The 27,906-nt window shown below is 38.2% G+C and overlaps 1 protein-coding gene and 1 pseudogene across 1 annotated transcript in view; both read left to right on the forward strand.

The window, feature by feature from the left end:
- The window catches only part of FAM186A (family with sequence similarity 186 member A), a 73,745-nt gene extending 48,697 nt beyond the window's left edge, over positions 1 to 25,048 (forward strand). The window contains exons 10-13 of the mRNA XM_037847440.1: positions 12,837 to 13,030; positions 15,634 to 15,785; positions 16,499 to 16,684; positions 25,027 to 25,048. Coding sequence (XP_037703368.1) covers positions 12,837 to 13,030; positions 15,634 to 15,785; positions 16,499 to 16,684; positions 25,027 to 25,048 — 554 coding nt within the window. The remainder of the gene's footprint in view (positions 1 to 12,836; positions 13,031 to 15,633; positions 15,786 to 16,498; positions 16,685 to 25,026) is intronic.
- A 20-nt stretch (positions 25,049 to 25,068) lies between these two features.
- LOC119542787 lies at positions 25,069 to 27,528 on the forward strand (annotated as a pseudogene).
- The last annotated feature ends 378 nt before the right edge of the window (positions 27,529 to 27,906 follow it).

A 27,906-nucleotide genomic window follows, 5' to 3' on the forward strand; every position in this document is an offset into this window, starting at 1 on the left:
TTTCTGTCCCTTTTTCAGCTCAGTGGAGAAAGCCCAGACAAGTGTGGAGACAGCACAGGCAGAGACCATTCAAATGCTAATGACCTCTCCCTAGGGGGGGAGGGTATGTTCCCTAAGAGAAAAGGGGCAGGGCTCAGCTCTAGTACCTGCCTTCCATTCAGAACCAGACCACAGAGCCTGGGGGAAAACAGCCATGGGCGCCACCTCCTTACACCAGTTGGAAGCTGCAGGCTGACAGCCACCACCTGCTGGGTGGAAAAGCACAGTGACAAAGCCTCACAGCGTGTACCAATCTTCTAAGACACCCTCAGGGAAACCAGATACTATTCCATCCTTCCAAGACCTGGGCCCATTCTGGTCTGGGAAAACCTGATTGGGGTGATCAGGGTGGCCAGATGCCTAGACAACAGAAAACTATAACCTAAACTAGGAAAAATGAAGTTATGGCTCAGTCAAGGGAACAAACTTGTACTTCAACTGAGATACAGGAATTTAAACAACTAATACTAAGTCAATTCAAAAAGTTTAGAGAAGATATGGCAAAAGAGATGAAGCATATAATGGAAACACTGGGCATACATAAGGTAGAAACCAAAAGTTCAGAAAAACAACTGGCAGAATCTATGGAAATGAAAGGCACAACACAAGAGATAAAAAACACAATGGAAACATACAATAGCAGATCTCAAGAGGCAGAAGAAAACTTTCAGGAACTGGAGAATAAGACACCTGAAAGCCTACACACAAAAGAACAGAGAGTGAGAAGAATGGAAAAATATAAGCAACATCTCTGGGAACTTAATGACAAAATGAAATGCAGGAATGTACATGTCATTGGTGTTCCAGAAGGAGAAGAGAAGGGAAAAAGGGCAGAAGCAATAATAGAGGAAAATAATCAATGAAAATTTCCCATCTCTTCTGAAAGACATAAAATTACAGATCCAAGAAGTGCAGCGTACCCCGAACAGAATAGATCTGAATAGGCCTATGCCAAGACACTTAATATTCAGATTATCAAATGTCAAAGATAAAGAGAGAATCCTGAAAGCAGCAAGAGAAAAGCAATCTATCACCTACAAAGGAAGCTTGATAAGACTATGTGTGGATTTCTCAACAGAAACCATGGAGGCAAGAAGGAAGTGGTATGACATATTTAAGATACTGAAAGAGAAAAACCACCAACCAAGAACCCTATATCTAGCAAAACTATCCTTCAAATATGAGGGCGAGCTTAGAATATTCTCTAACAAACAGACAATGACAGAGTTTGTGAACAAGATACCTGCTTTACAGGAAACATTAAAGGAACCACTGCAGACAGAAAGGAAAAGACAGGAGTGAGAGGTTTGGAAAACAATTTTTGGAGATAGTAGCACAGCAATATAAGTACAATGAACAAAGATGACTGTGAGTATGGTTGAAAGAGGAAGGTTAGGAGCATGTGGGACACCAGAAGGAAAGAGGAAAGATAAAGACTGGGACCATATAACTCAGTGAAACTTAGGGTGGTCAATGATTGTAATAAAAGGTACAAATCTGTTTTTGCATGAAGTAGAACAAAAGAATGTCAACATTGCAAGGTGTTAAAAATAGGGTGGTATTGGGGGAAAACACAATCAATGCAAACTAGAGACTATAATTAACAGAAACATTGTATTATGCTTCTTAGTATAACAAAAGCAATATACCAAAGCTAAATGCTTATGGGGGGAGGGCAGAGATAGTGGAAGGGTATGGGATTCCTGGCATTGGTGATGTTGTCTGACTCTTTTTTCTACTTTAGATTAATGCTATCTTTCCTTTTGTTGCTTTCTAGCTGCCATTTTTTTCCCACTCTCTTTTTTCTTTTTCTTTTCTCTCTCTACCTTCTCTGACTCTTCCTCCTTCTTTGTGGAAGAAATGGAGATGTCCTTATATAGATAGTGGTGATGGTGCTGAATGCATAAATATGTGACTGGACAGGGAACCAACAATTGTTTGCTTAGGATGGAGTGTATGGTGTGTAAACAAAACCCTCTTAAAAAAAAAAACGGGTTGATGAAGAAACCTTGAGGGCACTATATTCAGTGAAATAAGACCAATAAACAAGGACAAATATTGCAGGGTCTCAGTGATATGAACTAATTATAATATGTAAACTCAGAGACAATAAATATAAGTTACCAGGATATAGAACAAGGTTAAAGAATGGGGAGCAGTTGCTTATTATGAGCAGAATGTTCAACTAGGGTGAACTTAAAAGTTTGGAAATGGACAGAGGTGATGATAGGATGTTATGAGAATAACTAACAGTGCTGAATGGTGTGTGAATGTGGTGGAAAGGGTAAGCTCAGAGTAACGTATGTCACCAGAAGGAAAGTCAGAGGTTGAAAGATGGGAATGTATAAAACAGTGAATCTTGTGGTGGACAATGTCCATGATTAATTGTTGTGCCGGTTTGACTGTATTGTGTCCCCCAGAAAAAGCCATATTCTTTGATGCAATCTTGTGGGGCAGAAAGAATAGTGGGGATTAAGTTGGAATGTTTGGATTAGGTTGTTTGCATGGAGATGTGCCCCACCCAGCTGTGGGAGGTGACTCTGGTGGGATACTCCCATGGAGGTGGGGCCCCACCCATTCAGGGTGGGCCTTGATCAGTGGAGCCATATGAACGTGCTGGCTCAAGGAGATGGAACGGAGTGCAGCTGTGAGTGGTGTTTTGAGGAGGAGCAAGCTTGCTGGAGAGGAACGTCCTGGGAGAAAGCCGTTTTGAGGCCGGAGCTTTGGAGCAGACACCAGCTGCCTTCCCAGCTAACAAAGGTTTTCCGGACGCCATTGGCCATCCTCCGGTGAAGGTACCCGATTGCTGAGGTGTTACCTTGGACGCTTTGTGGCCTTAAGACTGTAACTGTGTAGTGAAATAAACCCCCGTTTTATAAAGGCCTATCCATCTCTGGTGTTTTGCATTCTGCAGCATCAGCAAACTAGAACAGATTTTGGTACCAGAGAAGTGGGGTGCTTTTGCTGCTGAGTTTGCAAATGCCAAACATGTTGGAATGGCTCTTTAAATGGAAAAGGGGAAGATTCTGGAAGAATTGTGAAGAGCGTGATAGAAAGGGCCAAAACTGCTTTAAAGAAACTGTTTATAGAAATATGGACTCTAAAGATACTTCTGATGAGGACTTGAGCAGAAATGATGAATGCGTTGTTGCAAACTGGAAGAAAGGCGATCCTTGTTTTAAAGTGGCAGAGAATTTGGCAAAATTGAGTCCTGGTGTCAGACGGAAGGAAGAATTTGAAAGCAACAACCTGGAATATTTAGCTGAGGAGATCTCCAGACTATGTGTGGAGGATGTATCCTGGCTTCTCCTTGCAGCTTATAGTAAAATGTGAGCAGAGAGAGATAAACTTAGAACTGAACTCTTGGGTTCAAAGAGACCAGAAGCTGATCGCTTGGAAAATTACAAGCTTCCAGTGGGTGGAATCCCTGAAGCTACAGACCAACGTGAGGACGTAACCAAACACAGAACACAGCCACCATTTCAGTACAAGCCAAGATTGGAAAAGGAGTTATCCAGAAAGGATTTGTGGAAAGTCCTATTGTCTGATGGCTTTGACCCCTGCATGCTTCATGCAAAGCCAACAGAATTTTTGCGAGATCTTTACAGACAGAGCTGTTGCCAGTCTGGACTGGAGGAGACAGACAAGGAACAAACTGAAGGAAAAATTTCTTCAAAGACAGAGCCATGGAGGTTGAGGTCTGGAGTCAAGAGGTCTCGGGCTGGGAGAGTGGAGCAGCCCACACGCACAGAAAGGGTGAGTTTGCCCTGGAGGTCGAGGGCGGGCCTTCCGCCTCGATGCTCAGGAAATGTCTTGCCACCCCAAGCCTCAAAGAGGATGGAGCACATTCCCAGGGAATTGGGGAGAGCCTGGCTGCCACCGCACTGTTCTGAAGGGGTTGAGCATGTGCCCCAGAGATGGAAGGGAATCCAGGAGCTGCCCCGATGTTTGAGGAGGGTGGGGCTGAGAAGGTGGTCTCCCCAATGTGTGGATATGTTGGAGCACTCACCCAAGTGTTTGGAGAGGAAAGGGCTGCCACAAAGGCCCTTAGGAAGGGTTAGACTCCCACTCTCTCAAGCCCCAAGGATGCAACATTGTTCTGTTAATGACTCTCAGACTTTGAAATCTAATGGAGTTTGTCCTGCGGGTTTTAGGAACTGTTTTGGTCCTGTTAACCCTGTTTTCCTTACTGTTTCCCCTTATGGCAATGGGAATGTTTATCCTATGAATGTCCCTCCTTTGTATATTGGAAGCATATAACTTGTTCTAAGTCCACAGATCCAAGGCTAAAGGAGAATTGTGCCTTAGGACTGACCACGCCTATATTTGATTTTGATGGGATCTTGTACTTAACTATTGTTACTGAAATGATTTAAGTTTCTGTGGTATTGTGGGATGAATGTATTTTGTATTTGGAAAGAATATGTTTTTCTGGGGTCCAGGGGGTGGAATGTGCCGGTTTGACTGTATTATGTCCCCCAGAAAAAGCCATATTCGTTGATGCAATCTTGTGGGGCAGACAGAATAGTGGGGATTAAGTTGGAATGTTTGGATTAGGTTGTTTGCATGGAGATGTGCCCCACCCAGCTGTGGGAGGTGACTCTGGTGGGATACTCCCATGGAGGTGTGGCCCCACCCATTCAGGTGGGCCTTGATCAGTGGAGCCATATGAACGTGCTGGCTCAAGGAGATGGAATGGAGTGCAGCTGTGAGTGGTGTTTTGAGGAGGAGCAAGCTTGCTGGAGAGGAACGTCCTGGGAGAAAGCCGTTTTGAGGCCGGAGCTTTGGAGCAGACGCCAGCTGCCTTCCCAGCTAACAGAGGTTTTCCGGACGCCATTGGCCATCCTCCGGTGAAGGTACCCGATTGCTGAGGTGTTACCTTGGACGCTTTGTGGCCTTAAGACTGTAACTGTGTAGTGAAATAAACCTCTGTTTTATAAAGGCCTATCCATCTCTGGTGTTTTGCATTCTGCAGCATTAGCAAACTAGAACAATTGTACAAACATTAGAAATCCCTCTCACAAATTAGAACAAATGTATGACACTATAACTAGAAGTTAATAATAGAGAGGCATATAGGAAAAAAATATATACCTATTGCAAACTATATATTACAGTTAGTAGTATTTTAACATTCTTTCATCAACAGTAACAAATGTACTATACCAAAACTATGAATCAATAATGGAGGGGGGTGGTTATGGGTATGGGAGGATTTGAGTTTCCTTTTTTGAGTGTGTCTTTATTTCTTTTCTGGAGTAATGAAAATGTCCTAAAAATTGAAAAAAAATTTATTGTGGTGATGGATGCACAGATATATGAGGATACCATGGGCAATTGACTGCACACTTTGGATCTTTGGATAGTTGTATGGTATGTGAACAATCTCAATTTAAAAAAGCATATTTGTACATTTTATTGCAATTGTTGAGCACTCTAGGTTTTACTGAGTTATACAGTCCCAGTCTTTATCTTTCCTCTTTCCTTCTGGTGTCCCACATGCTCCTAACCTTCCTCTTTCAACCAGACTCATAGTCATCTTTGTTCAGTGTACTTATATTGCTGTGCTACCATCACCCAAAATTGTTTTCCAAACCTCTCACTCCTGTCTTTCCCTTTCTGTCCGCAGTGGTTCCTTTAGTGTTTCCTGTAAAGCAGGTATCTTGTTCACAAACTCTGTCATTGTCTGTTTGTTAGAGAATATTCTAAGCTCACCCTCATATTTGAAGGATAGTTTTGCCAGATATAGGGTTGTTGGTTGGCAGTTTTTCTCTTTCAGTATCTTAAATATGTCATACCACTTCCTTCTTGCCTCCATGGTTTCTATTGAGAAATCTGCACATAGTCTTATCAAGCTTCCTTTGTAGGTGATAGATTGCTTTTCTCTTGCTGCTTTCAGGATTCTCTCTTTATCTTTGACATTTGACAATCTGATTATTAAGTGTCTTGGCATAGGCCTATTCAGATCTATTCTGTTCGGGGTACGCTGCACTTCTTGGATCTGTAATTTTATGTCTTTCAGAAGAGATGGGAAATTTTCATTGATTATTTTCCTCTATTATTACTTCTGCCCCTTTTCCCTTCTCTTCTCCTTCTGGGATACCCATGACATGTACATTCATGCACTTCATGTTGTCATTAAATTCCCTGAGCTGTTGCTCATATTTTCCCATTCTATTCCCTATCTGTTCTTTTGTGAGTAGGACTTCAGGTGTCTTGTTCTCCAGTTCCTGAAAGTTTTCTTCTGCCTCTTGAGATCTGCTGTTGATGTCTCCATTGTGTTTTTCATCTCTTGTGTTGTGCTTTTCATTTCCATAAATTCTTCCAGTTGTTTTTTCAAACTTTCGATTTCTACCTTATGTACACCTGCTGTTTCCTTTATAGCCTTCATCTCTTTTGCCATATGTTCCCTGAACTCATTGTTTGGTTTTTTATTTGATTTAGCATATTTCTTCGAAAATCTTTAATAGATTGCTTCATTAAAGTGAAACAGTATCTCAACTGTGTCTTGATTGAGGTGTAAGTTTGTTCCTTTGACTGGGCCATATATTTATTTTTCCTAGTGTAGATTGTAGTTTTCTATTGTCCAGGCATCTGGTTTCCTTGGTTACCCCAATCAGATTTTGCCAGACCAGAACGGGTTCAGATCTCAGAATGGGGTTATATTCAGTTTCAATTCTCCATGCAGGTGTTTCTTAGGCATTGACAGACTTTTCTGTGAGGTCTCTAGCTGCTGTGCTTTTCCTAACTTGCCCAGCAGGTGGTGCCTGTCAGCCTGTCACTCCTGAGTGGTGTAAGGGTATGGCTCCTTTAGTTTCTGTTTGGCTGTTCTCCCCCAGGCTCTGGGGTCTGGTTCTGAAGAGAAGACCAGTAGTAGAGCTGGGCCCCACCTCCTTCCTTTTATGGAAGATACACCCCCTAGGGAGTTATCATCTGCATTTGAATAGCTTGTCTCTCTGTGGCTGCTATCTCCACCCCTGTCTGGGTCAGAGTGCTGTGAACTGAAAATGGCTGAGGCTTTCTCCACTGAGCCTCTCAGGTTGAGAGAGAGAAAAAGGGACAGAAAGCCCACTTTCAGAGCCAGTCCATGGCACCCCAGTTGCACTTGTGGGCCAGAGGTAACACCCAGTCTTCTGGGCTCCCCCTCCTGGGACAGGAGAGTCTTCTGGTTCTTTAAGGTCAGTCATCACTAAAAGCCTCTCTCTGCTTGTTAAAAGAGTTTTGTAGCTTGTATTCAGCAGTCCATATTTATTAATTAAATCCCCAGTTGGAGATGGGCTGAGCTATATTTGCTTACTCAGAGAGTGCTGCTTTGTACCACAGTGAGGTTTTGTAGCTGAGCCTGCTGAGGGGGGTGGGGGCTCCCAGAACGGTTCCACAGTTTTTACTTACAGATTGTATGCTGCTATCTCAGGCATTCCTCCCAATTCAGGTTGGTGCACGATGTGTGGACAGTCACGGGTGTCCCACAGCCGTCATTCCAAATTATTTACTAGTTGTTCCTGGTTGTTTATTAGTTGCTCCAGGGGACTTATTAAATTCCACTCCTCTCTATGCCAGCATCTTCTGGAATATTTTTTTCCATCCTTTCACTTTCAATTTCTTTGTGTCTCTGAATCTAAGGTGTGTCTCTTGTAAGCAACATATTGATGGTGCATATTTTTTAATCAATTCTGCCAATCTATATCTTTTAACTGGGGAGTTTAATCCATTCACATTCCATGTTATTACTGTGAAAGCAGTTCTTGAATCCACCATCATATTCTTTGGTTTTTATTTGTCAGATATCTTTTCCCCCTCTCTCTTTATTTCCTTTAACATATCCTTACTAAAACTCTTTAGTTCTGTGCCCTTCTCTATCTCTCTCTCTCTCCTTTCTTTTTTTCTCAGCTAGTAGGGCTTCCTTTAGTATTTCTTGTAGGGTGGGTCTCTTGTTAGCAAATTCTCTCAGCATTTGTTTGTCTGTGAAGATTTTAAACTCTCCGTTGAATTTGAAGGAGTGCTTTCCTGGGTAAAGGATTCTTGGTTGGAAATTTTTCTCTTTCAGAATTTTGAATATGTCATATCACTGCCTTCTCACTTCCATGGTGGCCGCTGAGTAGTCACTACTTAGTCTTATGTTGTTTCCTTTGTATGTAGTGAATTGCTTTTCTCTTGCTGCTTTCAGAACTTGCTCCTTCTCTTCAGCATTTGACAATCTGATCAGAATATGTCTTGGGGTGGGTTTATTTGGATTTATTCTGTTTGGAGTTCATTGGGCATCTATGATCTGTGTATTTATGTCATTTAGAAGGGTTGGGAAGTTCTCTCCAACAATGTCTTTGAATATTCTTCCTAGTCCTTTACCCTTCTCTTCCCCTTCTGGAACCCCAATGATTTGTATATTTGTGCACTTTTTGTTGTCAATCAAATCCCTGAGATCCATTTGGATTTTTTTCTTTTTTTCTCCATTCTTTATTTTGTACTTCAGCACTTCATTTTCACATGTATTAAAGACAATATGATTTTTCTCCTTATATCTATTAATATGATTAATTATATTAAACCTTCATTGCATTCCTGGAATAAATCCTATTTGTCCTTGGTGTATCATTCTTTTAATATGCTGTGGAATCTATTTGCTAATATTTTATTTAGGATTTTTTTTTTTTGCATATGATATTCTTAAGATTAGCCTATGATTTACTTCTTTGGATGCTATCTTTGTCAAATTTTGGTTTAATTTTAAGCTTGTATAATAAAAAGAATAAGAAAGCTTATCTTTTCTATGCTCTGGAACAGTTTAAGTAATATTAGAATTAGCCATTCTTTTAAGGTTTGACACATTTCCCCTATGAAATTATTTGGGCTTGGTACTTATTTTGGGGAGTTCTCTGACAACTTTTTCAATTTTTATATGGCAATTGATTTGTGTAAACTTATTGAAGATTTTGAAGGCTTAAGTGGCAGCTGATCTGTTTCGGTAAAATCATTTAAAAATTGAAATATATGGATCAACATTTCATAACAATATTAAATTTTATACAATTACAACTTCAGTCCCACCAAGGATCAATTCATTTTTTTCAGAGAGTTGTTCTCTAATATTTAATGTTATAATAATTAAATCAATGACAGATGTAATAGGAATAAAATATTGACAGATTAAAGACTCTATAACAAAGATAAGGATGGCTAGATTAAGAAGAATATAATATTACATGTAAGAGATGATATAAAATATAATAATATAAGCTATTTTTGAGTAAAAAAGTTCTGTAGAACCTCTGTAAGTGAAGATTTCATTTAGAGTTGTATTACCACATGATCAGTGTAATATACCTGAGAAAGAATGACGGAGAGGATGTCAAATTAGACCAGGTGATGATAAGGAGACATTTCATTACCACGCTTATTGAAAAAAGTCCTCAAAAGTACTAAATATTGTGGTGACTAGATAGGATCACTTAATTCACCAACAATTTTTGAATATCCACTCCTTTCCAGGGACTGTGTCAGGCCCAGGGTGGGTGGAAGATGGAGGAATACAAAGATGGACAAGCCATATCCCTGTCTGCAAGGCATCCAACGTCTACTCAGTCTTGTAAACTGCTGATTATATAACATGATGTGGAAAGAACGGTGATTGTGTGTGTACAGAACGTACAGAAGAGGAATGAGGAGAGGAAAGAATTAAGCTTCTTGGAGTTCAGACCTCTGAATTATGTCTCAAAGAACTGGTAGAAGACAGTAAGACAGAGAAGGCAAAGACTTTAGCAGAGTAAAGAAAGGGAGCAAGAAGAAGCCATGTTTGTGTGTGTGTGTGTGTGTGTGTGTGTGTGTGTGTGTGTGTATTGGAGGAAACTATTTTGCTGCTAGTAGAACACAAAAAATGGATAAGATGTAGCAAGAGAGGAGACTGGAAAGATAGATAAAGGCCAGATCAAAGAGGATTCTTAATGGCATGCTAAGGAGCTTGTATTTTATATTTTATAGAAGATAATTTTATAGAGCTTTTATTTTATAGATAATTTAATAGAGCTTTTTATAGAGCTTGTATTTTATATTTTATAGGGTATATTTTATAGAGGATCATTGAAGAATTCTTAGCAAAGGAAGTAAAACACCAATAATCTAGAAGATGGATTTAAGGAGAGTAAAGCGTAAGTTAGGACCAGACGGCATCCACCTAAAAGTTTTGAAGGAATATAAGAATGAGGGTGTAATTACTAGTCAAAATATTTCCTGTTGTCTGGAAGGGATTCTATGCTAGGGTGATATTTTAATAGCGTAACAGCCACTAAAGAAGAATATCCATGTCGGGCAAGCTGGTAGAGTCTGTAATAAAAAGAATCATTGCACTCTTGAAACAGTAAAAACTGACATGCTAAAGTAAACAAAAAGTTTGTATGAGAATCAAACTTGTCTAATCTAGAATTCTTTGGGGAAACAATTGCATGTACGAGGAGAAACTAAATGAAAATAAATTATTATTTAACGTTGGCTATGTACATAGAGGTTATTAAGGGCATCTACAAAGAACAGAAACTTTGGATATATTATTGAATTTAACTTGCAGATGGGGATCCAGGTCCTGAAAGTTTATCGTATTTGTCCAAGGTCACACAGCTAGTAAGTGGTGGAGCTGAATTCAAAAGGCCACTTTAAAAGTCTATGTTGGCCAGCCTTCCGCGTGTTTGGCTGGACGCCCCATCCTGCAAGATCGTAAATAAATTCTTTTCTCCTCCAGAAAAAAAAAAAAAAAAAAAAAAAAAAAAAAAAGTCTATGTTATACCACCTTAGGTAGGTAGGTAACGGTACTAGTTTTATATCAAATCCTAATTATGTTTCTCTTAAACATAGACTTTGAAGTCAGGAAATCCTTGGCTCAAATTCTAGTTCAAATTTTAACTTCTCTGAGACTTGTATTTGCTGCTTGTAAAATAATATTTTACTTCAAAAAATGATTATAATGGTTGTAAGGATTAAGTGAACTAATACATGTAAGGCTTCTAGCCCACTGACTGACTCATAGTAGATGCTCAATAAATATAAATCATCTTTGCCTTAGATCATAATTCACACCAAATGCTACTAAAAATATTCGTTAGAATGGGGGCAGTGCTTTTATCAAAATAATTAAGTGGAATTGGCTAAAAGAGTAGAAATAAAAGGTAGGGAGGGATGAATGGCCATGTTTTTAAATAGGGAATTTTAAATAACAGGATACCCCAGTCATTACTACCAGACTGAGTGTTCAGACTGTTAAAATGAATTATCTCTAAAAATGCAGAAGCAATAAAATCCTTAAGTTTGCAATAAACTATAGATTTTCCAGGTGGTGAAATATTATTGCAATAAGGGAAAATTATGAGAAAAATCTCAAAAATGTGTGGACAGAAAAACAGCAGAAAACATTTGGTGTGAAAATAATGCTTATTGGAAAATTCAAAAAGTTAATACATTTAAGTATTAAATGATCCATACATATTGTAGGCTATTAATGATAACCCAGGAAAGAAATCCAAGAGTTATTCTCTCTCTCTCACTCCTCTCTATATAATATATATGTAAAATACATATATTCAGAAAAATACATTCAATGGGTCCCAATTGCCAAAAAAATTAAAAAAATCCAAACTCCTTAGCAGGCCTTTTAAAAGGCGTTTCAAAATCCAGCCATTCCAGTCTCACCCACCACTATATCCTTTCATATATCTGTGGTCTAAAAGACTACTCACTATTCCCAAATAGTGACTTTTATTTTCTTGTCTTTGTTTATACTCTTCTCTCAAGGTAAAATGCCTCATCTCCTTCTCCCTTTGTTGGTAAGTACAATGGTTTTCAAACTTTATGACAATAAAATTTACTGGGGATTTTGTTTAAAATACAGATTCTTGAAGCCTACCACCAAGATTCTGATTTGAAAGGTCTGGGGAAGCACTCTGGAGTCTGCATTTTCAATAAGCACCCCAAATGATTCAGTTCAGGTGATCAGGGTCCACACTTTGAGAAGCACTGGCATTGCAGAAAGAAAGAAGACCTGAGTTTGCCTCACAAATCTGCTATTTATTGATCATGTGACTTTAGAAAAATTACTTGACTTTGCTGAGCTTCCTTTTTCTCTCCAGTACTATGGGAATGGTTAAACGCTCTGTGTTTAGGAGGGTCTAATGTGGTGGTATGTAGTATAGTAAAGCATTTTCTAAACTGGAAAGCACTGTATAAATATAAGGTATGATTTTATGATTGCTGTTCTTCAAGATCCTATTGAATACCTCCTTATGAAGCCTTCTTTATTCCCCTTGTTAGAATTAACAATGCTTTCTTTTTTGCTCCTACAGCATGTTTATATTTCTAATTAGCATTTATTTCCTTTTATCTTTGATGCAGTTGGTCAGTCTCCCATTCTGGATTGTAAGTGCTTTAAAGATAAGGACATTGTCTTTTTCATAGTTGTTTTAGGAACATTCTATGTGTCTTGCACAGAGAAATATTTTAAAAAATTGAACTATTTTGTCCCCTAAGGTAATTCTTACTACAAATAAGCATATTTTAAATTTAATATATTGAAATAATAATAGGTAACACTATTTAATCCTAAACTCTGTAAAGAGTTAATGAAAATTCGATAGTCATATAGATTTTTGAAAGTTTAGTCATATAGGAAACTAGATTAAGATCCCATAAAGCAAGCCTCCCACCCCAGTTCCCACCCCACTCTATTTACAATGATGAGATGAGAACTGAAAGTAACTGAAGCCAGATTTGCTAAATTAGGATAAGTAACTTTATCAATCTAGTTCTTATTTTTTCAGGAAACAACATAATCAAACAATTACAAGCCATCCAAAACACTGGGAAAGGTAACGAGACCCGGAACCTCTACAACATGCTGAACAGAATTGATGACTACCAGAAAAAGGTGATGCAGGTCTGGACTGAGAAACAGAAGTCTCTAGAGAAAAAACGGAATCAGTGCCTGAAGAAAATGATGCACTTATATAGCCAGGTGGGTACCTGTTTTCCATTCCCTCTCCCCAGAAGTTTGAAATTAAGGTGTCAGTAGGATTGGTTCCTCCTGGAGTTTCTGAGAGAGAAATCTCGGAGCTTCTGGTAGCTGTTAGCATTCTCTTGGTGTTCTTGGCTTGTAGCTATGTAACTCCAATCTCTGCCTCAGTCTTCCCTGTGTGTCTGTCTTCTCCTTTTCTGTGTCTTATAGGACACATGTCATTTGACTTAGGGCTCATGGGGTTAATCCAGATGATCTCACCTCAAGATCCTTAGCGACATCTGCAAAACTCTTTTTCCAAATAATGTCACATTCACAGGTTCGGGGCATGGACATATCTTTTGGAAGGCCACCGTCCAGCTCACAACACCATAACTTTGGCAGAAATCCTAAATGGACAGCAAGAACACTGGCAGAATTGTTTAGACGAGACAAAGATGAGAATGGGAGAGACTTACAGATATGCTGGAAATTAGTTAACCCACATTTACCATCCTCTAGATATGAAACCTCTCGTCACGGCTCTTCAACTGATTCTTGGTGCTTACTTCTCTCCTCAAAACTATCAGGAAGCTACTTTTAATATGGGGGGTTTACAAGAAATGAGATAAGAGTTTGTTTACCTTGCTTATGTAGCACAAGGCACAGAAGATCCCATTAAACTCTGACATCTATTCATTATGTCCCAAAGTCACCACTGAAATAACCATAGGTATGCTTCAGGGATAGTGACCTTCCTAAAAGTTAGTTTGCTCTGTATTACATGTTCAAGCTAATAAAAAGCACAAGGTGGAGTTCTAGGAATATTTATTTTATATCCTCTTCTTTTATTAGCATTTATTAATTTATATTAGGTTACTTGCTACTGTGGAAGGTACAGAGAGACTTCTCATCCATATTTCATCCAAATCAAAAATATATTCTGAATTTTAAATTTAAATTTAAAGTTATATTTTAAATATTAAAGCTCTTTTTCCAAAAAAAAAAAAAAAAAAAAGAACATGCCCCAGTGTTTTATTTTCCTTGGCTGCACAAGCAAATACCATACAGTGGGTCACCTTAAACAATGGGAATTTATTTACTCACAGTTTTGAGGTTAGGAAAAAAGTCCAAATCAAGCCATCATCAAGGTGATGCTTTTTCCCCAAAGACTGTGTTGTTCTGAGGCTGGCTGCTGGCGATCCTTGGACCTTAGCTTGTCATATGGCAAAGCACATGGCGGCATCTCCTGTTCTCTCCCTTCTCTTCCAGGTTTCACTGATGTTCAGTTTCTAGCTGCTCCCTCTGAGTCTCTCTGTGCATCTGAATTTCACTCCCTTTATAAAGGACTCCAGAAATAAGATTAAGACCCATCCTGATTGAGGAGGGCCACACCTTAATTGAAGTAACCTTATCAAAAGGTCTTACTTACAATGGGTTCACACCCACAGGAATGGATTAAACTTAAGAACATGTTTTGTTTGTTTTGTTTTCTGATATACAAAGCCATAAAGAACCACACCCAGTTTTTGGTTTGGAAAATATGGCCAGTGTAGACAGAATAAAGCAAGATGGATTGGCAGTGTCATGAGCTGTCTAACAATGTCTAATAATTGTCTAACAAATGCCAGAGAATTAATAGGAGTCTGGGGTCAGGGAAGCCAGAATCCAGATGATGAAGTGGGTATCAAGGCATGAAGAAGGGAAAGGGAATAGCAAAAGGTAGAAGAGGATAGCTCTCAATAATACCTTACACTGAGTCGGGATGGTGGTCAAGAGGGTTGGCTCTGCTATCAGATTGTCTTGGGTTCATATCAGCTTTGCCACATAATAGCTAAGTGACCTTGGGCAAGCTACTTAAATTTCCTGAGCCTCAGATTTCCCATATGTGAGACTTGGATAATAATAGTAACTCAGTGTAAGGTATTATATAGATCTATTTCTCCCTTTTGCTATTTCTTCTCCCTTTTTCATGCCTTGACACCCACTTCATCTGGATTCTGGCTTCCCTGACCCCAGACTGCCATTCATTCTCTGACATTATGTTAGATAATTCTAGACATTGTTAGGCAGCTCATGACACTGCCAACCCATCTGCTCAGAGGAGTTGTTGTAAATATCAAATGAACTAATGAATGGGAAGTGCTTAGTTCAGTGTCTGTCACTCTGTAAGTATTTGGTAAATTATAGCTATCGTTACATTTGCATAGTTCTTCACAGTTTATAAAGTATTTCCATATATATTATACAGTTCTCACAACAACCCTTTATTATCTCCACATTTTAGAAATGAGGAGAAAACAGTTAAATGACAACGCAAAGCCACACAGCTAGGAAACAAGAGGACAAGGACTAGAACTTAAGCAGAACCAAGGTTTTTATATATCATGGCTCCACCTCTGAAAGTGTGTAGGTATTTAGGGTGGAGGGTGAGAGATGGTTGGAGCAAGGCAGAAAGAGGATGGAGGGAGAGGATTTGCAAATCCGTGGAAAAGGAGGAGTATGGTTTAAGGTAGAGCCAGCTCAGATGATCTCCTAGGGATTCCGGCCCTTTCTTTTCATGGTTTTCTTTTTTTGTTTTTTGTTGTTGTTTGTTTGTTTGTTTGTTTGTTTGTTTGTTTTAGCTCCAAGAGACGTATGAACTGAATCTTAGTCAACCTATCGCCTTGATCACTGACAAAAAGCAGATACCTGCCTCTACTGAATTTGTTCACCGGCCATTCCTAGAGCTACTAATAGAAGAGGACAGAAAATATGACACAGTCAAGAAATTTAGGTATGTAGTAGAAAGACTGACATTAATGTTTCTTTGGATGATATGTGGAACCCAATGGTTTTTGTTTTTGTTTTATCCGCCCAAGAGCTTCCCTTTCCCCACAATTATAATATGGACTAGTGAGGGTCTTAGGAAATACTCTTTTCCATCAATAATTTAGTTACATAAATTTCTACTTAAATATTCAGATCTGATTTTGAGTTCCTTTTAAAAAATGAAGCTGATTCTTTCTTACTAAGAAACTAATTATTTAAAAATGAATAAACTTAGAAACAGTAATCCGCGCACGTGTGCACACACACACACATACGCACACACACACACCTCCCCCCATACTTTATTTTTATAAGAAGGCAGGAGCTTTGGGAAGAAAGAAGAAAATCTTGCTGCTGGGAAAAATAACCTGGATATGATCTGTATACTCCATGAAACAAAAAAGGTAGTTTTAAAGTAGATTAGTAGGTGAAGTCCTGGAAATGAAGTCATGGTAACTATCTCAGCAAATTCTGCTTTTTCATCTAACTCTCAGTTAAAGTGGGCATAGCTAATGCTTCTCAGTGGCAGGGCAAGACATATAGGGCAGGGAGTGGTAAGGAGAAGTATAGAAAGTGACTGCCCTTTTCTGAAAGAGGAGAATAAAACTTGTGTATTTTGATTGGCCATGGAGCTCAGGAGAGTTTGGTGCTTTCAAATAATGTTCTCTGATTCTCTAGAAAACAAGAGGACCAAATGGAGGCCATCTGGAACGCTGATCTGTCCACTTCAAGCTACCCAATAACAGAGAAGACCTCAATAGGCTCGCTCTGGGCCCAGCTGGGTGGGTACCCAGATATCCCTAGGATGCTCCAGTTAGATGTTCAGTCTACACTCAGAAAATCTCTTGCATCCATTCAATCACAGTAAGTTAAGGACTGGGAGCACTCTGGTAATTTGGTGTTTTGTCATATGTCTTTTTTACCCTCAACAGACTTTCTCCTGCAGCACCAGAGAGTTACAAAAAGTAGAGGCTTGAAAGGAGGTTAGATTCACACCAGTCATAAACTAGTAGAGGTAAATTCAGCCTAGTCTCTTAGTATTTCTCTTCACATGCCTGCAGATGTCACTGTTGAATAATTCAAAACAAAGAACCAGCTATAATAACGTGGAACCTAATCTAACATTGTAGAGGTCCACTTTGAATTTCATCTTTAGGGATTCATATTGGAAGTTCAGGAAAAACCATATTAGAATGCTTTTGTCCACAACGCAGTTCAGTGACATGACCTTAAATGCAGTCACCATATCTAGGCCCAATTTGAGGAAAATTAGATGCTTATTTCCCAGGATAGTTTGGGAGAGAATAGGTAAGGTGGCCATGTGGTTCCACATTTCCAAATTTTGTTAAGCGAAATTCCCACTTACACTACTGTAATGATTCCCAGTGGAAATGAAGCACTTTGGGGTCTGTGCTACTTCTTGCAGGACAGGGAATTATTTTATGTTCTAAACCAAGAACTTAGAAAATTGAACCCTGGTAACCTGAAAGAGTTCACAGGAGCAGTCTAATTTATTCTGGTGAAATCCTGGGAATTTTCAAGTCCTGAGGTAAGAAGTAGTGTTAACTCACAGATTGTTCAGGTGGCAGACACCATGAAATAAGACATTTAAAATTCTATTATATGTTAAAATAATTGCAAAAATATTACCAGATAATGTACATTATATAAAATTACATACCACAAGCACAGGTGCTCATGAAAAATAAATACCAAACCAAATGTAACCATTAAATTGAATCAGCATGACTCATAAGTTATAGGTTATAATCAGAAATCAACTATTTTTTGTTTCCAATTTTCCCTTACATTTTTGGAGTGATTAATTTGTTTGAGTTTTTGAGGGATAATATAGCTAATTTTAGAATTTAAGGATTATAGTGTTTGGGACAGGATGTATACATTTTTATTTGAATAATATTTCCCTTCCCTTCATTCCATAGCTAGCTTCAACTACTATTCTCTTGGTTTAACTATCCACTCTTATGCATACTAAATTTACCTTACTTCCAGTTTACTATTTAAAAGGAATCAGAATCAAGAAGCTTTAACTGTTTTCATAGATTTTTTTTGTTTAATAGTTCTTTAGGTATACTGTACCTACAGTAAAATTATCCTCTTTAGTGTACAGTTCAATGAGTTGTGACAAATGAATAGAGTCATGACAACCACAAATCTATTTTTTTGTCCCTATGGTTTTACCTTTTCCTTTAGGACACATAAATGGAAGATACGGGTTGTAGCCTTCTGAATCTGGCTATTTTCACTTACTGTAATTCATAGAAGATTCATCCATGTTGTTGCATGTATCAATAATTCATTCCTTTTTATTACTGAGTGGTATTATTCCATTGTATTAGGCACTGTATTAGTTAGGGTTCTCTAGGGAAACAGAACCAATAGGAGATATGAGTAAATATGAGATTTTATAAAAGTATCTCATGCAACTGTGGGGATGCACGAGTCCAAACTCTGTAGGGCAGGCAGCAAGCTGACAACTCCGATGAAGGTCCTCGATGAACTCCTCAGGAGAGGCTGGCTGGCTGGAGCAGAAATGAGAGTTCTCTCTCTCATCCCTTAAAAGTCTTCAACTGATTGGATTAAATCCAGCTGATTGAATTCTCTAATTGTGGAAGATATGCCCTTCGTTGATGTAATCAGCCACAGATGCAGTCAATTTACTATTGATTAAATAAACCAGCCTTCTGGCTTATTAACCAGCCACAAATGTCCTTGCAGTAATGGTTAGGCCAGCGCTTGCTTGACCAGACACCTGGCCACCATCACCTGGCCAAGTTGACACATGAACCTAACCATCACAGGCACCATGTTTGTTTATCCATTCACCAGGTGAAGGACATTTGGGTTGTTTCCAGTTTTGGCAATTATGAATAAAGCTGCTATAAAAATTCATGTACAGGGTTTTAGGTGAACATAAGCTTTTGTTTCTCTTGGATAAATACCTGGGAGCAGGATTGCTTGATTGAATGAGAAGTGTATGCTTAACCTGATATGTAATTGTCAAGTCATGTTTCCAAAGTGACTGGACATCCTTTTACATTTATTCAGAGGGGCTAGTCTTATCCTGCCTCTGAATGAAAACCTTAGGCAGTCCCATGAGATTTCTGGGAACTTTTCAGTAATATAACTTTGTCTGGTTAGTATTTTGAATGTTCAGAACTATGTATAATTAAAACTTTAATTTTTAGCATTTTATTGTGGTGGAATATACATAGCATAAAACCATTTTTAAGTGTACAACTCAGTGGCATTAAGTACAGTGACAATGCTGTATAAACTTCACCATCTCTTTCCAGAATGTTTTCATTGTCCCCTTGAAGAACTTTGTAAGCAATAGCTCCTTAACCCCTCTTCTCTATCTCTCCCTGGTAAGCACTATGCTGCTTTCTGTCTCTATGATTTGCCTATTCTAGATACTTTGGATAAGTGGAATCATACAATATTTGTCCTTTTGTGTCTGGCTTATTTCACTCAACTTAATGATTTCAAGGTTCATCCATGTTGTAGCATGCATCAGAACTTCATTCCTCTTTAAAGTCAACTAATATTCCCTTGTATGTATATACCACATTTGTTTATCCATTCATCCATTAATGGACATTTGGATTATTTCTACCTTATCGCTATTGTGAATAATGCTGCTATGAACATTGGCATACAAGTATCTATTTGAGTCCCTGCTTTCAGTCCTTTGGGGTATATACCTAGCAGTAGAATTGCTGGGTCATATAGTAATTCTATGTTTAACTCCTTGAGAAACTATCAAACTGTTTTCCATAGAAGTGGCACCATTTTACAGTCCCACCAGCAATGCACAGGGCTCCAATTTCTCCACATACTCACCAACACTTATTTTCCGTTTCTTTTGATAATTGCCATATTATGGGTGTGAAGTGGTATCCCATTTTGGTTTTGATTTGCATTTCCCTAATGGATAATGATGTTGAGCATCTTTTCATGTGCTTATTAGCCATGTGTATATCTTCTTTGAGAAATGTCTGTTCAAGTCCTTTGTCCATTCATTAATTGGGTTGTTTGTTTTTTCATTGTTGAGTTCCAAGAGTTCTTTACATTATTTTGGATTATTAAACCCTTATCAGATATATGAGTTCTGAATATTTTTCTCATTCTGTTGTCTTTTTGCTTTCTTGAGAATGTCCTCTGATGCATAAAATTTTAATTTTTATGAAGTCCAATTTATCTGTTTTTTTCTTCTGTTGCTTGTGCTTTTGGTGTCATATCTAAGAATCTATTGCCAAGTACAAGGTCCTGAAGATTTTCCCCTGTTTTCTTCTAAGAGTTTTATGGTTTTAGCTTATATTTTGGTTACTGACGCACTTTTTTTTTTTTTTTAATTCAGTTTTATTGAAATATATTCACAAACCATACAGTCATCCATGGTATACAATCAACTGTTCACAGTATGATCATATAGTTATGCGTTCATCAACACAATCTATTTCTGAACATTTTCCTTACATCAGAAAGAATCAGAATAAGAATAAAAAATAAAAGTGAAAAGAGAATACCCAAACCATCCCCTCATCCCACCCTATTTGTCATTTAGTTTTTACTCCCATTTTTCTACTGATTTTTTTTCAATTTTTTAACTTTGTTTATCAAAAAATTAAAAACAAACAGGCAAACAACAACCAAAAAAACCCCACAACATTTCAAACAAAGCAATGGATTAAGGAAAACAAATAACCTAAAATAACTACTTTGCTTCCAATATGTTCCTACCATACCCCAAGAAAATTAATAAACCATGTCCAAACAGAGGAGTAAGAAAAACAAATAATCTAAAATAACTACATTGCTTCCAACATGTTCCTACCATACCCCAAGAAAATTAACAACCCCTAAGAAAACAAAGGAATAAGAGAAAAAAAAAACCTAAAATAGCTCTATTGCTTCCAACATGATCTTACTATATCCAAGAAAGTTTACAAACCATAATCATTCCTGAGCATTCCCATAACATTGAGATTACCCTCCATAGTTTATCTGTTCTTATTAGATTATCATTCCCCCTCCACTAATTGGTATCTCTAGGTCCCCTACATTCTACAGTATAAAACATTGTACATTTTTCACAGAGTTCACATTAGTGGTAACATACAATATCTCTCTTTTTGTGCCTGGCTTATTTTGCTCACCATTATGTCTTTTTTTTTTTTTTTTTTTTTAATCTTCATATTGAGATATATTCATATACCACGCAGTCATACAAAACAAATCGTACTTTCGATTGTTCACAGTACCATTACATAGTTGTACATTCATCACCCAAATCAATCCCGGACACCTTCATTAGCACACACACAAGAATAACAAGAATAATACTTAGAGTGAAAAAGAGCAATTGAAGTAAAAAAGAACACTGGGTACCTTTGTCTGTTTGTTTCCTTCCCCTATTTTTCTACTCATCCATCCATAAACTAGACAAAGTGGAGTGTGGTCCTTATGGCTTTCCCAATCCCCTTGTCACCCCTCATAAGCTACATTTTTATACAACTGTCTTCGAGATTCATGGGTTCTGGGTTGTAGTTTGATAGTTTCAGGTATCCACCACCAGCTACCCCAATTCTTTAGAACCTAAAAAGGGTTGTCTAAAGTGTGCATAAGAGTGCCCACCAGAGTGACCTCTCGGCTCCTTTTGGATTCTCTCTGCCACTGAAGCTTATTTCATTTCCTTTCACATCCCCCTTTTGGTCAAGAAGATGTTCTCCGTCCCACGATGCCGGGTCTACATTCCTCCCCGGGAGTCATATTCCACGTTGCCAGGGAGATTCACTCCCCTGGGTGTCTGGTCCCACTTAGTGGGGAGGGCAGTGATTTCACCTTTCAAGTTGGCTTAGCTAGAGAGACAGGGCCACATCTGAGCAACAAAGAGGCATTCGGGAGGAGGCTCTTAGGCATAACCATAGGGAGGCCTAGCCTCTCCTTTGCAGCAACCGTACTGACGCACTTTTGAGTTAATTTTTGTATATGGTGAGAGGTAGGAGACCAACTTCATTCTTTTGCATATAGATTTCCAGATTTCCCAGCACCATTTCCACATTGAATGAACGTGGCACCTGTTCTGGTTTGCTAATGCTGCCATTATGCAAAACACCAGAAACGGATTGGCTTTTATAAAGGGAGGTTATTTGGTTACAAAGTTACAGTCTTAAGGCCATAAAGTGTCCAAGGTAAGGCATCAACAATAGAGTACCTTCACTGAAGGATGGCTGATGGCATCTGGAAAACCTCTGTTAGCTGGGAAGGCACATTGCTTCCAGGTCATGTTTCAAGATGGTGTTCTCCACAACGTCAGCGTCAGCTTTCAACAGCCATCTTCAAAATGTCTCTTTAAGCTGCAGCACCGAGCTCCTGTGCTTTCTTCAAAATATTGCTCTTGGGGCATTTTGTACTTTCTTAGCTTCTCCAGGGCAAACTCTGAGCTAGCATCTCTGAAGCATTAGCACAAGTCTGCTTTCAACGGCTGTCTCCAAAATGTCTCTCTAAGCTGCTCTGAGCTCCTTCTGTCTGTGAACTCTTTTACAGGATTTAATTAAGACCAACCCTGAATGGGTGGGATAACACCTCCGTGGAAATTATCTAATCAAAGGTCTCACCCACAGTTGATTGAGTCACATCTCCATGGAAACAATCAACAGGTGCCAAGCTAATCAGCACTAATACATCTGCCCCCACAAGATTGCATTAAGGAATATGGCTTTTGGTGGGACATAACATATCCAAACTAGCACAGCACCTTTATCAAAAAAACAACTGACCATAGATGTATGGGTTTATCTCTGGACTCTCCATTCTATCCCAATGGTGTATATGTATATCCTTATGCCAGCACCATATTGTTTTAATTACTGTAGCTTTGTAGTAAGTTTTGAAATCAGGAGGTGTGAGTTCTCCAATTTTGTTCTTTTTCAAGATTGTTTGGCTACACAGAGCCTCTTTCAATTCCATATGAATTTAAAGATCAGCTTTTCCATTTCTGCAAAAAAGGCTGCTGGAAATTTGATAGGGATTATACTGAATTTGAAGATCATTTTAGTCAGTATTGATATCTTAACAATTAAATTAAGTTAAATCAAGTGTTGAATCTATTATCAAATTTAAACCTCACAGCCAGCCTGGTGAGGTAGAGCAAGCATTTTAGAGAACAGGAAGCTGAGGCAGAACCAGACTTTCAAACAAGTAAGTTCTCTTTGCCACAATATAGACATCTGAAATTTACCTTAAGCTAAGTGGTTTAAAGATCATCTGCTGTGAAAACTCTTACTTATCAAACAGTAGGCAAAGACCAAGGTCACTCAGGAGGTTTCGATTGTTTCTCTGTCATTCACTCAGTCTCTCTGTCACATAGGCACACACACATGCATATTGTCTTTTTGTCTTTTACCGCACCAATTTTTGTTTAAAATTTTTTTTAAATTGTTAAAAAATTTTGTTTAAAAATTCTGAAAAAGCTGGCACATAGTTTAGTGTGTCAATCCTCTACCTTCCATTTTTTTACATTTCAAAAAAATTTTCCTCTTTATTTAAACATAAAACACATTTATAGCATGCAGGTTAACTTAAAATTATATGGCATCTTCCCAAATTATTTTTGAATTTATCTTGAAACACTGAAAATAAACCAACATATTCCACAGTAGACTCAGACTCTTCTCTGTCATCTCATGTCAAACTGAGGGTTACACAGAGTAGTTAGTATTCTTAAGTTAGGCAAATAATTCAATTGATCACCATGAATAAATATTACTTTTATTTCATTGAGTTTCTCTTCTGAGTCATTAAGCACTACCATTCAGGGGAATGTTAATATAGCCAGTCCAAAAAAAAAAGACTGCAAAATTGAAGTAAGTAAAAAGAAATAGTTCCACTGAAAACAAATTTACGAAGTTTGCACACTTCAAAACAAGTAAAATGAATGAGAAATTTAATTTTCAGATATTTGCTCTGACTAGTTCGAACATTTTAAATCAGAAAAGCTACTGAGAACACAAATTATAGATCAGAAAACTGGCTGGTAAATATAGAATCTATAAATCAGAAAGCTGCCTGGTAAATATAGACTCCAGGCAAAATAAACTATTTATGTGATATCAGTAGTTGTGACATAAGATTATGATTTGGATTTGTCTCTGCTCTAAAGATACATCTGACCAATCACCTGGACAGCTAAGTTGGCTGCACAGCGTGCCTCTTCTCGTAGAGATACGCTGAAAAAATCCTCTCTGACCCAAGCTTCCCATTTCCATGTCTGCTTTTTGTTACCATGCTGACCACTTGCAATTCCATTTTTAACTTTTTCTTAAATAATTGAAATGCATTTTTGTTTTTTAAAAAAGGAAATTGCTTTCTCAGGATAAAATAGATATATTTTTACAATAAAAACTTCAGAAAACATTTTTTAAAATATAAGAAAGTATGAAGAAGATTTTAAAAAATCATTTCTGAACCCTACCATTCAGGAATAATACCACTGCTGACATTTTGGCCTACATATTTGAGAAAATTTCTATGCACTTATTCTTTTGTTGCAAAAATGGGCCCATGTTAAACATACGATTTTAATCTGCTTTGTCTTTCACTTAGCAGTATATATTTGAAATTTTCTGTAAATAAATAGAGAGCTACATGATTATTTTATTGGTTGCATGATATTTACTATATAGATGCATCATAATTTATTGAACTGTTCTCATAGCAATAGAAATTTGGATATTTTTCAACATTACAAACAATAACTTTGCACAAGTTTGTGTATTTATATGATTATTTCCCCCATGAAAAATGGAATTTAAATAATATTTAGTTTTTTCCAATTATAAAAGTAATACATGTTCACTCTAGCATATTTGGGAAATAGAGACAAGCTTGTACTTAAAAGAGAAAAAACAACCACTGTCAATATTTAAGCCATTATCTAACTTGAGGTAAATGAATACTGTCTAATAAGCTATTGCCAAGTCCTGCTTTTCCTGATTTGGTCCTGAGAGACATTCTACCTCTTTAGGTGGCTTTTATAAATATGGATTACATGCTTACTTCTTCACTGATTTAACTTTCTGAGTTCTGGAGGTACACTTTTTTTCCCCATGAATCACCTATATTCCCACAAATGTGTTTAAGAGCAATTTGTAATAAGACTAATTTTCTTGTCTTGTTTCCAGGTTTCAGAAGATTCCCAAGTGACTGTAAAATCAAATGCAAGCATGTTGGAAGTAAATTTCAGTATGTTTCAGTCAAATGCCTGTTTTGTCACTTTTCATGTATATATGACGCTTTGTCTATCCTTTGCTTTTACATTCTGCCTGTGGTTCTTCAGGTTGAACACTTCATTTCCAGACTACTCATACCACTCAAAAAAAGAGTATCTTCTGCTATAGATTACTAGGAACAAACAGTTTCAACAAACCCTAGGGTAGGCTGAGTCACAGAAGAGACTTCATTATGGCAAAGTGGCACAGTTTGCCTCCCCCAACCCAACTTCAGAGATGTCCCAGAAGTAAGAAATGAATGGATATAAAGAAGGAAAATAAAAACTAGGAGAAATCCCTGGAGGGTCAGAAGGTAGTTATGTAATAGTAAAGAAGGGAAATAGCCCTGAACAGAGGAGGGCCAGACACCCAACATGGGGGATAGATTTGGGGAAAACTTGTGAGATGGGCTTTTTTCTATCCACCACATTGCACAGAGTAGATCAGTGCCTCCCCACCAGTCCTTCTATAATATCAAAAAGGAGGCATGCCAAATTGCACTGAAAAGGCTCATAGGGGAACACTATTGGAACACTGGTTTAAAAAAGTGCTGGCTCAACCAACTAGCTGCTAAGAGTTTCTTCCTGACTTCCTCTTGTAGACCTTCTTTTCATCCTGAGAGCTAGACATATGGTCTTAAAAGGGAAAGAACTTCAGTGAACCCACCAGATAGGCTCCTGAAGGCAAAGCCTTCTGAGGAGAGTGACATAAATGAGGATTGTCAAATTTGTATCTCCAACTCACCAGAACTGGCACAAGCTAAAACCTGGGCTTTGATTCTTCCCATCCCTTTCCTCATCCATCACTCACAAAGAAAGCTGATACGTATGAAAAGAAATGACCTCACAGGTAAAAATAACTAGATATCTGATTAATTTAGCTGATATAAAAGAAAGGCAATAAACTGAATAGCTTATTGTAGAGGACAGAATTAATGGAATACAAGCCAAATAGATGTCTCTAAAGACATAAAAGAGGATATTGGTAAAGAAGCAGAAACAAGCAATCATAAAGAACCAAGTAGGGTGATTGGATATGGAAAACACAGTTGGGATAAACTCATTAGATGAGATAAATCGCAGAACAGATATAGCCAAATTAGTGGGCTGGAAGAGCGGGTCAAGGAAATTTCCCAGAAGGCATTGGGAAGGATTAGGATATGAAAAATATAAAAGTTAAGAGAGGTAGAGGTGACTTCATCAACATGGCGACATAAGACATCCCCTAGAAAAGTCTCCCCTCAGAATCAACTAATAAAAGGACAAATCCCACTTGCTTCAGCTCTGGAGGATGATAGAGACTGGAGATGGACTCCACAAACTCTGAATTGAAGGAAAAGGAAAAAAAAAAAAAAAAAAAAAACCACCAAAATCAGGTAGGCGATTTACACCCCAGATCTGCCAGTCCAGACCCCTTCCCCTCCCTTGGTCCTGGCAGCTTAAGAGTCCCATAGAGTACTGAACCTCAGAGAGCACTCGCCAGCTGGCACTGGGCACCAACCAGCTGCACCAGGACATCCATCCCAAGCCTGTTCCTACTTCTCTTGCTTGTGTTCCCTGCCAGCCTCTTGCTCAGAAGTGGACCCGGAGGCTCATTAACAGTGGCTCAAGATCTTACAGAGGATGAAGAAACAGTGGAAGATTGAATAACTGGAGATGAAGCTGATGAAGCTCCGGTGGTAGAAGATGAACCCACAGATTTGGCAGAAGATAAAAAGATGTAGCTGGTGAATCAAATCTGAAGCATCTCCAAATGCAGATACAACTGTCCCATTTGTAAAAGGAGAAGATTTTCCAGCAAATAGCATTGTGAAGTTCCTGGTAGGCTTGACAAACAAAGGTAAAGAATATTATTGAATCCTTAGATGCCTCATTCTGTTATCCTCAGGACTACCAGTTTTATATCTAGAATTTCACAGCTCTTCCTCCAAACACTGTAGTGCCAATTCAGCGACTTCTGAGCGCTCCTTCATTCCTGCCAATCACCTGGGTGGGCAACATTTTGGTCTAGTCATCAAACTTCAAAAAACTACAAAGACCTGGATGGCAACATATTCCAAGAAGCTGTCTTCAATCAAACAGTTACAATTACTGAAAGAGAGGATGGGTTGGATGGAGAAATGATCTTTATGTATATGTTCCTTGCCAGTTTTGGGCTACTTGTTGTTGTTGGCCTTCATCAACTCCTGGAAAGCACAAAAGACTGAGACAGAAAGTAAAAATGGGTACAACAAATCAGAATGATGTTGCTATGAGTTGGATTCCTCAGGAAACTCTGACTCAGAGCAATAAAGCTTCACCAAGGTGGTTGCCCAGGAAATGGGCACAGAAGAGATCTGATAAGAAAATGTTCCTTTGTGCAACAATTCAGTCCTTTCTTAAACTGCCCTATGTTTGTCAGCCTGATGGGAATTAGTGCAGAGAAGCCAAATCACTACAGAAGGCAATTCCTGTTTATGTGTGGACTGAGAAGCAGAGTCTGTGGCGATAATATTGCTGAAAATGCACTGTGTTCATTTTTCTAAAGTAACAAATTTGTTTTCTTATAAGCCATTAAAGTCTATGTATGTGAGCAGTTGGTCTTACCAGAATCATTGCTGAACTACCTGAAGCATGCCTTTAGAATACTAAATATAATACTATTGTCTCTTCTTATTGACCTTTTTTTATATTTTCCCTCCAAAACTCAATGAATATTGGTCCAGTATGTTTCACCCAGCAGGTGTCATGTTTTAAAGAAAACAATTTGGCTCTTCCTTAGAATAACTCAGATCCCCATTGACAGTACAAATTA

Source organism: Choloepus didactylus, chromosome 8, assembly GCF_015220235.1.
Source record: "Choloepus didactylus isolate mChoDid1 chromosome 8, mChoDid1.pri, whole genome shotgun sequence".
NCBI classification, from domain to species: domain Eukaryota; kingdom Metazoa; phylum Chordata; class Mammalia; order Pilosa; family Megalonychidae; genus Choloepus; species Choloepus didactylus.